This window comes from Astyanax mexicanus, chromosome 24, assembly GCF_023375975.1.
Source record: "Astyanax mexicanus isolate ESR-SI-001 chromosome 24, AstMex3_surface, whole genome shotgun sequence".
Lineage (NCBI taxonomy): Eukaryota > Metazoa > Chordata > Actinopteri > Characiformes > Acestrorhamphidae > Astyanax > Astyanax mexicanus.
This window is the reverse complement of record NC_064431.1, coordinates 11653253-11669798: the sequence shown is the minus strand read 5'-3', so window position 1 is coordinate 11669798 and position 16546 is coordinate 11653253. Positions and strand designations below refer to the sequence as shown.

The following is a 16546-nucleotide window of genomic DNA, read 5'->3' as shown; positions in this document are numbered from 1 at the left end:
AACAGCAGTAGTGTTTAGATTATCAGCCCGAGCCTGACCCGATTCCCGACCCGAACTCACACATGTGCTTCTCCACTCCGCACTTGTCTTGCAGAGCTGTGTGTAGCTAAATAGCCAACAAAATGGAGCCCTCTGAAGTGAGGAGAAACATTCATAATGTGAGCTAAATTTGGTCCAATGCGAAGGACAGTGAGAGGTATGGAGCTAATTCAAGTTATTGTTGATAGAAACAACACGGGTGTCGGCTTCGTAGAGTGTGTTAAGCGCAGAGTGCTATACGCTTAAAATAAAGGCTATAAAATAAGACTATATGCTTAAAAAAATAGTTTGTTCAGAAAGTATTTTATATTCTTAAACATTGTTAATTATATATTTATAAATTATAATAATTATTAATTACTTATAAATTAATTCATTATTAATTATAAATTATTGTTTTTTGTTATTTTGGTTTAATGTGTGTGCAGGGCATACCCATTTTTTGTGTTTTTGGACAGGCTATATGCTAAATATTAAAATGTTCGTTTGTTAAAGTATTTTATATTTTTAAACCATGTTAAATTATATTAGATTAGAGGAAGGTCATTCAGACATCATTTTTGTGGATCATATTTCCCATTGTTGGTGTTTTAATCTTTTGGAAATCTGTTCTTAATACAGTTTTTTTTTTACATAATAGGTCTTCTTCAACATTATTCTGAACAGATTTTGCTAATTTAAACAGCCCCCCCCCCCCTAAAAAAAACCCTCAGTTTTAATGCTCTACTTAATAAAAAAAAAAGTCGGGTTTTAATTGAGTCTTCGGGTCGGGCTCGGGGCAGAACGTGCATATTCATTCCTCATGTTTACAAAAAACACTGCATTTTAAAATTATTTTTATGGAGTTCCAGTTCTTGTATTCTTCCTATTAGTGCTTCCTTCTCATTTGCATTTCTAACTGCATACGCTGGTATTCGTTTTTACAGCTAGAATCGAACATGGCCAGTTTCCATACCAAGATGGAAATGATCTGTGTTTTCGTGAATAACACTGTAGACATACGGCAAAAATGAAAACATTGTTTAAAATATGACAATAAGGTCATACACAGACTACTAAATGTTTGAATAATGTGTCAACATTTATGCCTACGTGCAGTATGTTGTTGCTATTTTTGACAAAGGGTGTATCTGAAGCTCTAAACTTCATCAGTTTTAACTCTTTGTTTTTCATCTGTCCTGTCCTCAGATCTTCACTCGGTATGGAAAATGCTACACCTTTAACTCGGGTCAGGATGGGCGCCCTCTGCTAGTTACCATGAAGGGAGGCATGGGCAACGGTCTGGAGCTGATGCTGGATATCCAACAAGATGAGTACCTACCAGTGTGGGGAGAGACAGGTAACACACACATATATACAACAGCCAACACAGGGCTTATTTAGCTCTATTAGCTCATTGGGTAATCATGAGCAAATTATGCAATTGTTGATGCAATTAAAGCCCAATAACAGATGCAGCAGTGCAGGAGGTGAGAAACCCGGGATAAGGAGATAATAATTGCTGCTTTGTGAAGTTACTGACTTGAATTATTCAATATTTAATATTAGACCAAATATTTTAGGTAACACTCCTTTTAATAAATGCTGTATTTAGCTACACAAGTAAGTCACATTTATTGTAGCTGACACAAAGACACACGTAGCTTGTCTATTCCCTGTAGAAAAAAGAAGTATTGGCAATAAATATAGCAGACACCCAAAAATTAACCTGTACATACTGTCAGGTATTCAGGTTTGTGAAGCGGACACCATAGACAGAGAAAGTTTGGACGAAGCATCTTTAATATAACATTACAAATAATTATTATTAGCTAGCTAGCTGTTGACTACTCTATCTACATTAGGTAACTAAATCTACTAGAGTAAGCAAACTATAACTAAAATAACTTTTAGTTATAATTACTTAGCTAAGTACATTGGTGTCTATTTAGATTAGCTTAAAATTCCATATTGTGATACAGCGGTACTCTTTTTTTTCTTTAGAGCTTTTTATCTTGTTTTTTTTCTACCTTCTGTGAAGCTTTTATTTTTATTTTTGTTGTTGTTGTTGTTGTTGTTATTATTTAAAAAATCCAAAAGATTTACAGATTCTTCTGTTTGAATGTTCCATATAAAACGTTTATAAAAATGATCCTATACAAAACTGTACTATTTATCTTAAAGGTTTATTCTTTAAATTAATAAAAATATGTCAGTTATTGTCACCAATAATACAGTTATTACAAACACACCCTGTAGCTAAATGGCCCACCAATGTACTACAGTACTAAAGTAAATTTAGCTAACTAAAATAGAAAATGTCAACAGCTAATAATAATTACTTGTAACTTTCTGACAGGTAATATTTTCACTTTCAAGATAACCTACACCTAATCAAATATTATGTACAGTTATCTTTTACTACTGGCATCAGATATTTTCTAAGGTAATTTTATTGTAAAACTATGGAAGCATGTTGCTGCCATTTATGATAAAAAAAATTCCTCAACATGTCCTTATAACAGAAACTCTCGTTTTTATGAGTTGTTAAAAGCTGTTGTTAAAACGACATATGTAGTTATGAAATACATATCTCGTAATTATAAGAAGTTTTATGTGTGTCTATCACCGCATTACAGCATTTCTCCAACTTAATATTGCAGTTAATTGAAAATTCTACTTTACACTTGGCTTAATTCACAAGGAAATCTTAGGGCCCTATCGCACACCCCGCGCAAGGCGTGTAGCGTGACGTGTTGCCATCGTACACCCCGTCAACAGTCTATTTTTACGCCTTGCGCACACATCCTTAAAATAGCGTTGGACTTTTGGAATATATTAAGGCCGATGGGCGTGGTGGTCTGGAAATGACGCGTGTTCAGGCAAATTTCTGCCGTGTTTCTATCTTGGCGGTGGAAAAAAGCATTGCGTGATTGATCCCCCGAAAGGACGTCGAAATTCAGCTGTCACTGGCGCGCACCTAAAACTGAATCATGATCACCCTGCGCCCTGCGCTACAAATTACCCCATACAATCACTTCCTTACCACAGAAAAGTAAATCTCACCCACAGCTTTCAGCAATCAACTATAAAAATAAAATATACTTAAAAATCTGCACAGTAACTATAAATTATTATTAGTTATATTTATTTCTGTCAGTTATAAGGATTTATATTTATGTTTAGTACACAGACTAAATAACTGTAGCTTAATATAGCAGACAGGCATTCTGCTGTTTTAGAATTCACTTCGAATTAGAATTCAATTATATAAAACTTAAAACATTTGAAATAAACAGAAATATAAAGCTATATGTTAGCATTCGTTTCTTATCACCAGGGCAAATTTATAAAAATATTAAATATATAAATTTATAAATTAAAATCTCATCCAGCGCTCTAAAATGCTGCAGGCACGCAGAGCGGAGTTTGGCGCAGCGCGCGCATTGCGTGCAGAATAACCTCTGTCTTCTAAAAAAAAAAAAAACATTTTAATAAATAAGGTTGGACAAATATAGCAAAATCCATGGTATAAACTCACTATAGCCACATATTACTGTTAATTAATCAAGAGAAATCAGCCAAAATGTGCTGCGCCACCCCCTCTCTTTCCCTCTCTCTTTCCCTCTCTCTTTCTCTTTCTCTTTCTCCCTCTCTCTTTTTCTCTCTCTCCCTCTCCTGTAAGTTAATCAAATATTACAGCTCATACTGTAATGACACGCTGCAACATAGGAGCTCACACTGGAATGACAAGCTGTGACATAGGAGCTCACATTGTACTGACACGCTGCAACATAGGAGCTCACACTGCACTGACACGCTGCAACATAGGAGCTCATACTGTACTTACACGCTGCAACATAGGAGCTTAAACTGCACTGACACGCTGCTACATAGGAGCTCATACTGTACTGACACACTGCAACATAGGAGCTCATACTGTACTGACACACTGCAACATAGGTGCTCATACTGTACTTACACGCTGCAACATAGGAGCTCACACTGTACTGACACGCTGCAACATAGGAGCTTAAACTGCACTGACACGCTGCAACATAGGAGCTCATACTGTACTGACACACTGCAACATAGGAGCTTAAACTGCACTGACACGCTGCAACATAGGAGCTCATACTGTACTGACACACTGCAACATAGGTGCTCATACTGTACTGACACGCTGCAACATAGGAGCTCACACTGTACTGACACACTGCAACATAGGAGCTCATACTGTACTGACACGCTGCGACATAGGAGCTTAAACTGCACTGACACGCTGCAACATAGGAGCTCATACTGTACTGACACGCTGCAACATAGGAGCTCATACTGTACTGACACGCTGCAACATAGGAGCTCATACTGTACTGACACACTGCAACATAGGAGCTTAAACTGCACTGACACGCTGCAACATAGGAGCTCATACTGTACTGACACGCTGCAACATAGGAGCTCATACTGTACTGACACGCTGCAACATAGGAGCTCACACTGTACTGACACACTGCAACATAGGAGCTCACACTGTACTGACACGCTGCGACATAGGAGCTCACACTGCACTGCAACGCTGCGACATAGGAGCTCACACTGCACTGACACGCTGCAACATTGGAGCTCACACTGTACTGACACACTGCAACATAGGAGCTTAAACTGCACTGACACGCTGCAACATAGGAGCTCACACTGTACTGACACACTGCAACATAGGAGCTCACACTGTACTGACACACTGCAACATAGGAGCTCATACTGTACTGACACGCTGCGACATAGGAGCTTAAACTGCACTAACACGCTGCAACATAGGAGCTCACACTGTACTGACACGCTGCAACATAGGAGCTCACACTGTACTGACACACTGCAACATAGGAGCTCATACTGTACTGACACGCTGCGACATAGGAGCTTAAACTGCACTGACACGCTGCAACATAGGAGCTCACACTGTACTGACACGCTGCAACATAGGAGCTTAAACTGCACTGACACGCTGCAACATAGGAGCTCACACTGTACTGACACGCTGCAACATAGGAGCTCATACTGTACTGACACACTGCAACATAGGAGCTCATACTGTACTGACACGCTGCAACATAGGAGCTTAAACTGCACTGACACGCTGCAACATAAGAGCTCACACTGTACTGACACACTGCAACATAGGAGCTCATACTGTACTGACACGCTGCGACATAGGAGCTTAAACTGCACTAACACGCTGCAACATAGGAGCTCACACTGTACTGACACGCTGCAACATAGGAGCTCATACTGCACTGACACGCTGCGACATAGGAGCTCACACTGCACTGACACTCTGCAACATAGGAGCTTACACTGCACTGACACGCTGCGACATAGGAGCTCACACTGTGCTGACACGCTGCAACATAGGAGCTTAAATTGCACTGACACGCTGCAACATAGGAGCTCATACTGTACTGACACACTGCAACATAGGAGCTCATACTGTACTGACACGCTGCAACATAGGAGCTTACACTGTACTGACACACTGCAACATAGGAGCTCATACTGTACTGACACGCTGCGACATAGGAGCTTAAACTGCACTGACACGCTGCAACATAGGAGCTCACACTGTACTGACACGCTGCAACATAGGAGCTTAAACTGCACTGACACGCTGCAACATAGGAGCTCACACTGTACTGACACACTGCAACATAGGAGCTTAAACTGCACTGACACGCTGCGACATAGGAGCTTAAACTGCACTGACACGCTGCAACATAGGAGCTCACATTGTACTGACACGCTGCAACATAGGAGCTCATACTGTACTGACACGCTGCGACATAGGAGCTTTTACTGTACTGACACGCAGCGACATAGGAGCTCACACTGTACTGACACGCTGCGACATAGGAGCTCACACTGCACTGACACTCTGCAACATAGGAGCTTACACTGCACTGACACGCTGCGACATAGGAGCTCACACTGCACTGACACGCTGCGACATAGGAGCTCACACTGCACTGACACGCTGCAACATAGGAGCTTACACTGCACTGACACTCTGCAACATAGGAGCTTACACTGCACTGACACGCTGCGACATAGGAGCTCACACTGCACTGACACGCTGCGACATAGGAGCTCACACTGCACTGACACGCTGCAACATAGGAGCTTACACTGCACTGACACGCTGCGACATAGGAGCTCACACTGCACTGACACGCTGCGACATAGGAGCTCACACCGCACTGACACGCTGCAACATAGGAGCTTACACTGCACTGACACGCTGCGACATAGGAGCTCACACTGCACTGAGACGCTGCGACATAGGAGCTCACACTCCACTGACACGCTGCAACATAGGAGCTCACACTGTACTGACATGCTGCAACATAGGAGCTTAAACTGCACTGACACGCTGCAACATAGGAGCTCACACTGTACTGACACGCTGCAACATAGGAGCTCATACTGTACTGACACGCTGCGGCATAGGAGCTTTTACTGTACTGACACACTGCAACATAGGAGCTCATACTGTACTGACACGCAGTGACATAGAAGCTCACACTGTACTGATACGCTGCGACATAGGAGCTCACACTGTACTGACACGCTGCGACATAGGAGCTCACACTGCACTGACACGCTGCGAGATAGGAGCTTAAACTGTACTGACACGCTGCAACATAGGAGCTCATACTGTACTGACATGCTGCGACATAGGAGCTTTTACTGTACTGACACGCTGCAACATAGGAGCTCATACTGTACTGACACGCAGAGACATAGGAGCTCACACTGTACTGACACGCTGCGACATAGGAGCTCACACTGTACTGACACTCTGCGACATAGGAGCTCATACTGTACTGAGACACTGCGACATAGGAGCTCATACTGTACTGACACGCTGCAACATAGGAGCTCATACTGTACTGACACGCTGCGACATAGGAGCTCATACTGTACTGACACGCTGCAACATAGGAGCTTAAACTGCACTGACACGCTGCAACATAGGAGCTCATACTGTACTGACATGCTGCGACATAGGAGCTCATACTGTACTGACACGCTGCGACATAGGAGCTCATACTGTACTTACACGCTGCAACATAGGAGCTCATACTATTCTGACAAGCTGCCACATAGGAGCTCACACTGCACTGACATGCTGCGACATAGGAGCTCATACTGTACTGACACGCTGCGACATAGGAGCTCACACTGCACTGACACGCTGCAACATTGGAGCTCATACTGTACTCACATGCTGCGACATAGGAGCTCATACTGTACTGACATGCTGCGACATAGGAACTCACACTGCACTGACACGCTGCGACATAGGAGCTCACACTGTAATTACAAGCTGCATCATAGGACCTCATACTGTACTGACACTCTGCAACATAGGAGCTCATACTGCACTGACACGCTGCAACATAGGAGCTCATACTGTACTCACACGCTGCAACATAGTAGCTCATACTGTACTGACACGCTGCGACATAGGAGCTCATACTGTACTGACACGCTGAAACATAGGAGCTCATACTGTACTGACACGCTGCGGTATAGGAGCTCACACTGCACTGACACACTGCGACATAGGAGCTCACACTGCACTGACACGCTGCGACATAGGAGCTCACACTGCACTGACACGCTGCGACATAGGAGCTCACACTGCACTGACACGCTGCGACATAGGAGCTCACACTGCACTGACACGCTGCGACATAGGAGCTCAAACTGCACTGACACGCTGCGACATAGGAGCTCACACTGCACTGACACGCTGCGACATAGGAGCTCACACCGCACTGACACGCTGCAACATAGGAGCTTACACTGCACTAACACGCTGCGACATAGGAGCTCACACTGCACTGAGACGCTGCGACATAGGAGCTCACACTCCACTGAAACGCTGCAACATAGGAGCTCACACTGTACTGACACGCTGCAACATAGGAGCTTAAACTGCACTGACACGCTGCGACATAGGAGCTCACACTCCACTGACACGCTGCAACATAGGAGCTCACACTGTACTGACACGCTGCAACATAGGAGCTTAAACTGCACTGACACGCTGCAACATAGGAGCTCCCACTGTACTGACACGCTGCAACATAGGAGCTCATACTGTACTGACACGCAGCGACATAGAAGCTCATACTGTACTGACACGCTGCGGCAAAGGAGCTTTTACTGTACTGACACGCTGCAACATATGAGCTCATACTGTACTGACACGCAGCGACATAGAAGCTCACACTGTACTGACACGCTGCGACATAGGAGCTCACACTGTACTGACACGCTGCGACATAGGAGCTCACACTGCACTGACACGCTGCGAGATAGGAGCTTAAACTGTACTGACACGCTGCAACATAGGAGCTCATACTGTACTGACACGCTGCGACATAGGAGCTTTTACTGTACTGACACGCTGCAACATAGGAGCTCATACTGTACTGACATGCAGAGACATAGGAGCTCACACTGCACTGACACGCTGCGAGATAGGAGCTCACACTGTACTGACACGCTGCGACATAGGAGCTCACACTGTACTGACATGCTGCGACATAGGAGCTCATACTGCACTGACACGCTGCGACATAGGAGCTCACACTGTACTGACACTCTGCGACATAGGAGCTCATACTGTACTGAGACGCTGCGACATAGGAGCTCATACTGTACTGACACGCTGCAACATAGGAGCTCATACTGTACTGACACGCTGCGACATAGGAGCTCATACTTTACTGACACGCTGCAACATAGGAGCTCATACTGTACTGACATGCTGCGACATAGGAGCTCATACTGTACTGACACGCTGCGACATAGGAGCTCATACTGTACTTACACGCTGCAACATAGGAGCTCATACTATTCTGACAAGCTGCCACATAGGAGCTCACACTGCACTGACATGCTGCGACATAGGAGCTCATACTGTACTGACACGCTGCGACATAGGAGCTCACACTGCACTGACACGCTGCAACATTGGAGCTCATACTGTACTCACATGCTGCGACATAGGAGCTCATACTGTACTGACATGCTGCGACATAGGAACTCACACTGCACTGACACGCTGCGACATAGGAGCTCACACTGTAATTACAAGCTGCATCATAGGACCTCATACTGTACTGACACTCTGCAACATAGGAGCTCATACTGCACTGACACGCTGCAACATAGGAGCTCATACTGTACTGACACACTGCGACATAGGAGCTCATACTGTACTGACACGCTGAAACATAGGAGCTCATACTGTACTGACACGCTGCGGTATAGGAGCTCACACTGCACTGACACGCTGCGACATAGGAGCTCACACCGCACTGACACGCTGCGACATAGGAGCTTTTACTGTACTGACACTCTGCAACATAGGAGCTCATACTGTACTGACACGCAGCGACATAGAAGCTCACACTGTACTGACACGCTGCGACATAGGAGCTCACACTGTACTGACACGCTGCGACATAGGAGCTCATACTGTACTGACACGCTGCGGCATAGGAGCTTTTACTGTACTGACACGCTGCAACATAGGAGCTTTTTCTGTACTGACACGCTGCAACACAGGAGCTCATACTGTATTGACACGCAGCGACATAGAAGCTCACACTGTACTGACACGCTGCGACATAGGAGCTCACACTGTACTGACACGCTGCGACATAGGAGCTCACACTGCACTGACACGCTGCGAGATAGGAGCTTAAACTGTACTGACACGCTGCAACATAGGAGCTCATACTGTACTGACACGCTGCGACATAGGAGCTTTTACTGTACTGACATGCTGCAACATAGGAGCTCATACTGTACTGACATGCAGAGACATAGGAGCTCACACTGTACTGACACGCTGCGACATAGGAGCTCACACTGTACTGACATGCTGCGACATAGGAGCTCATACTGCACTGACACGCTGCGACATAGGAGCTCACACTGTACTGACACTCTGCGACATAGGAGCTCATACTGTACTGAGACGCTGCGACATAGGAGCTCATACTGTACTGACACGCTGCAACATAGGAGCTCATACTGTACTGACACGCTGCGACATAGGAGCTCATACTGTACTGACACGCTGCAACATAGGAGCTCATACTGTACTGACATGCTGCGACATAGGAGCTCATACTGTACTGACACGCTGCGACATAGGAGCTCATACTGTACTTACACGCTGCAACATAGGAGCTCATACTATTCTGACAAGCTGCCACATAGGAGCTCACACTGCACTGACATGCTGCGACATAGGAGCTCACACTGCACTGACACGCTGCAACATTGGAGCTCATACTGTACTCACATGCTGCGACATAGGAGCTCATACTGTACTGACACGCTGCGACATAGGAGCTCACACTGTAATTACAAGCTGCATCATAGGACCTCATACTGTACTGACACTCTGCAACATAGGAGCTCATACTGCACTGACATGCTGCGACATAGGAGCTCATACTGTACTGACACGCTGCGACATAGGAGCTCATACTGTACTTACACGCTGCAACATAGGAGCTCATACTATTCTGACAAGCTGCCACATAGGAGCTCACACTGCACTGACATGCTGCGACATAGGAGCTCATACTGTACTGACACGCTGCGACATAGGAGCTCACACTGCACTGACACGCTGCAACATTGGAGCTCATACTGTACTCACATGCTGCGACATAGGAGCTCATACTGTACTGACATGCTGCGACATAGGAACTCACACTGCACTGACACGCTGCGACATAGGAGCTCACACTGTAATTACAAGCTGCATCATAGGACCTCATACTGTACTGACACTCTGCAACATAGGAGCTCATACTGCACTGACACGCTGCAACATAGGAGCTCATACTGTACTGACACGCTGCGGTATAGGAGCTCACACTGCACTGACACGCTGCGACATAGGAGCTCACACTGCACTGACACGCTGCGACATAGGAGCTCACACTGCACTGACACGCTGCGACATAGGAGCTCACACTGCACTGACACGCTGCGACATAGGAGCTCACACTGCACTGACACGCTGCGACATAGGAGCTCACACTGCACTGACATGCTGCGACATAGGAGCTCATACTGTACTGACACGCTGCGACATAGGAGCTCACACTGTAATGACAAGCTGCGTCATAGGACCTCATACTGTACTCACACTCTGCAACATAGGAGCTCATACTGTACTGACACGCTGCGACATATGAGCTCATACTTTACTGACACTCTGCAACATAGGAGCTCATACTGCACTGACACGCTGCAATATAGGAGCTCACACTGTACTGACACGCTGCGACATAGGAGCTCACACTGTAATGACAAGCTGCGTCATAGGACCTCATACTGTACTGACACTCTGCAACATAGGAGCTCATACTGCACTGACACGCTGCAACATAGGAGCTCATACTGTACTGACACGCTGCGACATAGGAGCTCATACTGTACTGACACGCTGCAACATAGGAGCTCATACTGTACTGACACGCTGCGGCATAGGAGCTCACACTGCACTGACACGTTGCGACATAGGAGCTCACACTGCACTGACACGCTGTGACATAGGAGCTCACACTGCACTGACATGCTGCGACATAGGAGCTCACACTGCACTGACACGCTGCGACATAGGAGCTTACACTGCACTGACACGCTGCGACATAGGAGCTCATACTGTATTGACATAGGAGCTCATACTGCACTGACACGCTGCGTCATAGGACCTCATACTGTACTCACACTCTGCAACATATGAGCTCATACTTTACTGACACTCTGCAACATAGGAGCTCATACTGCACTGACACGCTGCAACATAGGAGCTCACACTGCACTTACACGCTGCGACATAGGAGCTCATACTGCACTGACACGCTGCGACATAGGAGCTCATACTGCACTGACACGCTGCGACATAGGAGCTCATACTGCACTGACACGCTGCGACATAGGAGCTCACACTGCACTGACACCCTGCGACATAGGAGCTCATACTGTACTGACACGCTGCCACATAGGAGCTCATACTGTACTGACACGCTGCGGCATAGGAGCTCACACTGCACTGACACGCTGCAACATAGTAGCTCATACTGTACTGACACGCTGCAACATATGAGCTCACACTGTACTGACACTCTGCAACATAGGAGCTCACACTGCACTGACACGCTGCGAGATAGGAGCTTAAACTGTACTGACACGCTGCAACATAGGAGCTCATACTGTACTCACATGCTGCGACATAGGAGCTCATACTGTACTGACATGCTGCGACATAGGAACTCACACTGCACTGACACGCTGCGACATAGGAGCTCACACTGTAATTACAAGCTGCATCATAGGACCTCATACTGTACTGACACTCTGCAACATAGGAGCTCATACTGCACTGACACGCTGCAACATAGGAGCTCATACTGTACTCACACGCTGCAACATAGTAGCTCATACTGTACTGACACGCTGCGACATAGGAGCTCATACTGTACTGACACGCTGAAACATAGGAGCTCATACTGTACTGACACGCTGCGGTATAGGAGCTCACACTGCACTGACACACTGCGACATAGGAGCTCACACTGCACTGACACGCTGCGACATAGGAGCTCACACTGCACTGACACGCTGCGACATAGGAGCTCACACTGCACTGACACGCTGCGACATAGGAGCTCACAGCGCACTGACACGCTGCAACATAGGAGCTTACACTGCACTGACACGCTGCGACATAGGAGCTCACACTGCACTGAGACGCTGCGACATAGGAGCTCACACTCCACTGAAACGCTGCAACATAGGAGCTCACACTGTACTGACACGCTGCAACATAGGAGCTTAAACTGCACTGACACGCTGCGACATAGGAGCTCACACTCCACTGACACGCTGCAACATAGGAGCTCACACTGTACTGACACGCTGCAACATAGGAGCTTAAACTGCACTGACACGCTGCAACATAGGAGCTCCCACTGTACTGACACGCTGCAACATAGGAGCTCATACTGTACTGACACGCTGCGGCATAGGAGCTTTTACTGTACTGACACGCTGCAACATAGGAGCTCATACTGTACTGACACGCAGCGACATAGAAGCTCATACTGTACTGACACGCTGCGGCATAGGAGCTTTTACTGTACTGACACGCTGCAACATATGAGCTCATACTGTACTGACACGCAGCGACATAGAAGCTCACACTGTACTGACACGCTGCGACATAGGAGCTCACACTGTACTGACACGCTGCGACATAGGAGCTCACACTGCACTGACACGCTGCGAGATAGGAGCTTAAACTGTACTGACACGCTGCAACATAGGAGCTCATACTGTACTGACACGCTGCGACATAGGAGCTTTTACTGTACTGACACGCTGCAACATAGGAGCTCATACTGTACTGACATGCAGAGACATAGGAGCTCACACTGTACTGACACGCTGCGACATAGGAGCTCACACTGTACTGACATGCTGCGACATAGGAGCTCATACTGCACTGACACGCTGCGACATAGGAGCTCACACTGTACTGACACTCTGCGACATAGGAGCTCATACTGTACTGAGACGCTGCGACATAGGAGCTCATACTGTACTGACACGCTGCAACATAGGAGCTCATACTGTACTGACACGCTGCGACATAGGAGCTCATACTTTACTGACACGCTGCAACATAGGAGCTCATACTGTACTGACATGCTGCGACATAGGAGCTCATACTGTACTGGCACGCTGCGACATAGGAGCTCATACTGTACTTACACGCTGCAACATAGGAGCTCATACTATTCTGACAAGCTGCCACATAGGAGCTCACACTGCACTGACATGCTGCGACATAGGAGCTCATACTGTACTGACACGCTGCGACATAGGAGCTCACACTGCACTGACACGCTGCAACATTGGAGCTCATACTGTACTCACATGCTGCGACATAGGAGCTCATACTGTACTGACATGCTGCGACATAGGAACTCACACTGCACTGACACGCTGTGACATAGGAGCTCACACTGTAATTACAAGCTGCATCATAGGACCTCATACTGTACTGACACTCTGCAACATAGGAGCTCATACTGCACTGACACGCTGCAACATAGGAGCTCATACTGTACTGACACACTGCGACATAGGAGCTCATACTGTACTGACACGCTGAAACATAGGAGCTCATACTGTACTGACACGCTGCGGTATAGGAGCTCACACTGCACTGACACGCTGCGACATAGGAGCTCACACCGCACTGACACGCTGCGACATAGGAGCTTTTACTGTACTGACACTCTGCAACATAGGAGCTCATACTGTACTGACACGCAGCGACATAGAAGCTCACACTGTACTGACACGCTGCGACATAGGAGCTCACACTGTACTGACACGCTGCGACATAGGAGCTCATACTGTACTGACACGCTGCGGCATAGGAGCTTTTACTGTACTGACACGCTGCAACATAGGAGCTTTTACTGTACTGACACGCTGCAACACAGGAGCTCATACTGTACTGACACGCAGCGACATAGAAGCTCACACTGTACTGACACGCTGCGACATAGGAGCTCACACTGTACTGACACGCTGCGACATAGGAGCTCACACTGCACTGACACGCTGCGAGATAGGAGCTTAAACTGTACTGACACGCTGCAACATAGGAGCTCATACTGTACTGACACGCTGCGACATAGGAGCTTTTACTGTACTGACATGCTGCAACATAGGAGCTCATACTGTACTGACATGCAGAGACATAGGAGCTCACACTGTACTGACACGCTGCGACATAGGAGCTCACACTGTACTGACATGCTGCGACATAGGAGCTCATACTGCACTGACACGCTGCGACATAGGAGCTCACACTGTACTGACACTCTGCGACATAGGAGCTCATACTGTACTGAGACGCTGCGACATAGGAGCTCATACTGTACTGACACGCTGCAACATAGGAGCTCATACTGTACTGACACGCTGCGACATAGGAGCTCATACTGTACTGACACGCTGCAACATAGGAGCTCATACTGTACTGACATGCTGCGACATAGGAGCTCATACTGTACTGACACGCTGCGACATAGGAGCTCATACTGTACTTACACGCTGCAACATAGGAGCTCATACTATTCTGACAAGCTGCCACATAGGAGCTCACACTGCACTGACATGCTGCGACATAGGAGCTCACACTGCACTGACACGCTGCAACATTGGAGCTCATACTGTACTCACATGCTGCGACATAGGAGCTCATACTGTACTGACATGCTGCGACATAGGAACTCACACTGCACTGACACGCTGCGACATAGGAGCTCACACTGTAATTACAAGCTGCATCATAGGACCTCATACTGTACTGACACTCTGCAACATAGGAGCTCATACTGCACTGACATGCTGCGACATAGGAGCTCATACTGTACTGACACGCTGCGACATAGGAGCTCATACTGTACTTACACGCTGCAACATAGGAGCTCATACTATTCTGACAAGCTGCCACATAGGAGCTCACACTGCACTGACATGCTGCGACATAGGAGCTCATACTGTACTGACACGCTGCGACATAGGAGCTCACACTGCACTGACACGCTGCAACATTGGAGCTCATACTGTACTCACATGCTGCGACATAGGAGCTCATACTGTACTGACATGCTGCGACATAGGAACTCACACTGCACTGACACGCTGCGACATAGGAGCTCACACTGTAATTACAAGCTGCATCATAGGACCTCATACTGTACTGACACTCTGCAACATAGGAGCTCATACTGCACTGACACGCTGCAACATAGGAGCTCATACTGTACTGACACACTTCGACATAGGAGCTCATACTGTACTGACACGCTGAAACATAGGAGCTCATACTGTACTGACACGCTGCGGTATAGGAGCTCACACTGCACTGACACGCTGCGACATAGGAGCTCACACTGCACTGACACGCTGCGACATAGGAGCTCACACTGCACTGACACGCTGCGACATAGGAGCTCACACTGCACTGACACGCTGTGACATAGGAGCTCACACTGCACTGACACGCTGCGACATAGGAGCTCACACTGCACTGACATGCTGTGACATAGGAGCTCATACTGTACTGACACGCTGCGACATAGGAGCTCACACTGTAATGACAAGCTGCGTCATAGGACCTCATACTGTACTCACACTCTGCAACATAGGAGCTCATACTGTACTGACACGCTGCGACATATGAGCTCATACTTTACTGACACTCTGCAACATAGGAGCTCATACTGCACTGACACGCTGCAATATAGGAGCTCACACTGTACTGACACGCTGCGACATAGGAGCTCACACTGTAATGACAAGCTGCGTCATAGGACCTCATACTGTACTGACACTCTGCAACATAGGA

General features: G+C 46.9%; 1 protein-coding gene across 3 annotated transcripts in view; it reads left to right on the top strand.

Annotated features, from left to right (window-relative positions):
- Positions 1–16546, top strand: part of asic1b (acid-sensing (proton-gated) ion channel 1b) — a 496417-nt gene that overhangs the window by 347616 nt on the left and 132255 nt on the right. For all 3 annotated transcript variants that reach the window (XM_022682367.2, XM_022682368.2, XM_022682366.2), the window contains one exon: positions 1228–1378. In XM_022682367.2, the coding sequence (XP_022538088.1) occupies positions 1228–1378 (151 nt within the window). The remainder of the gene's footprint in view (positions 1–1227; positions 1379–16546) is intronic.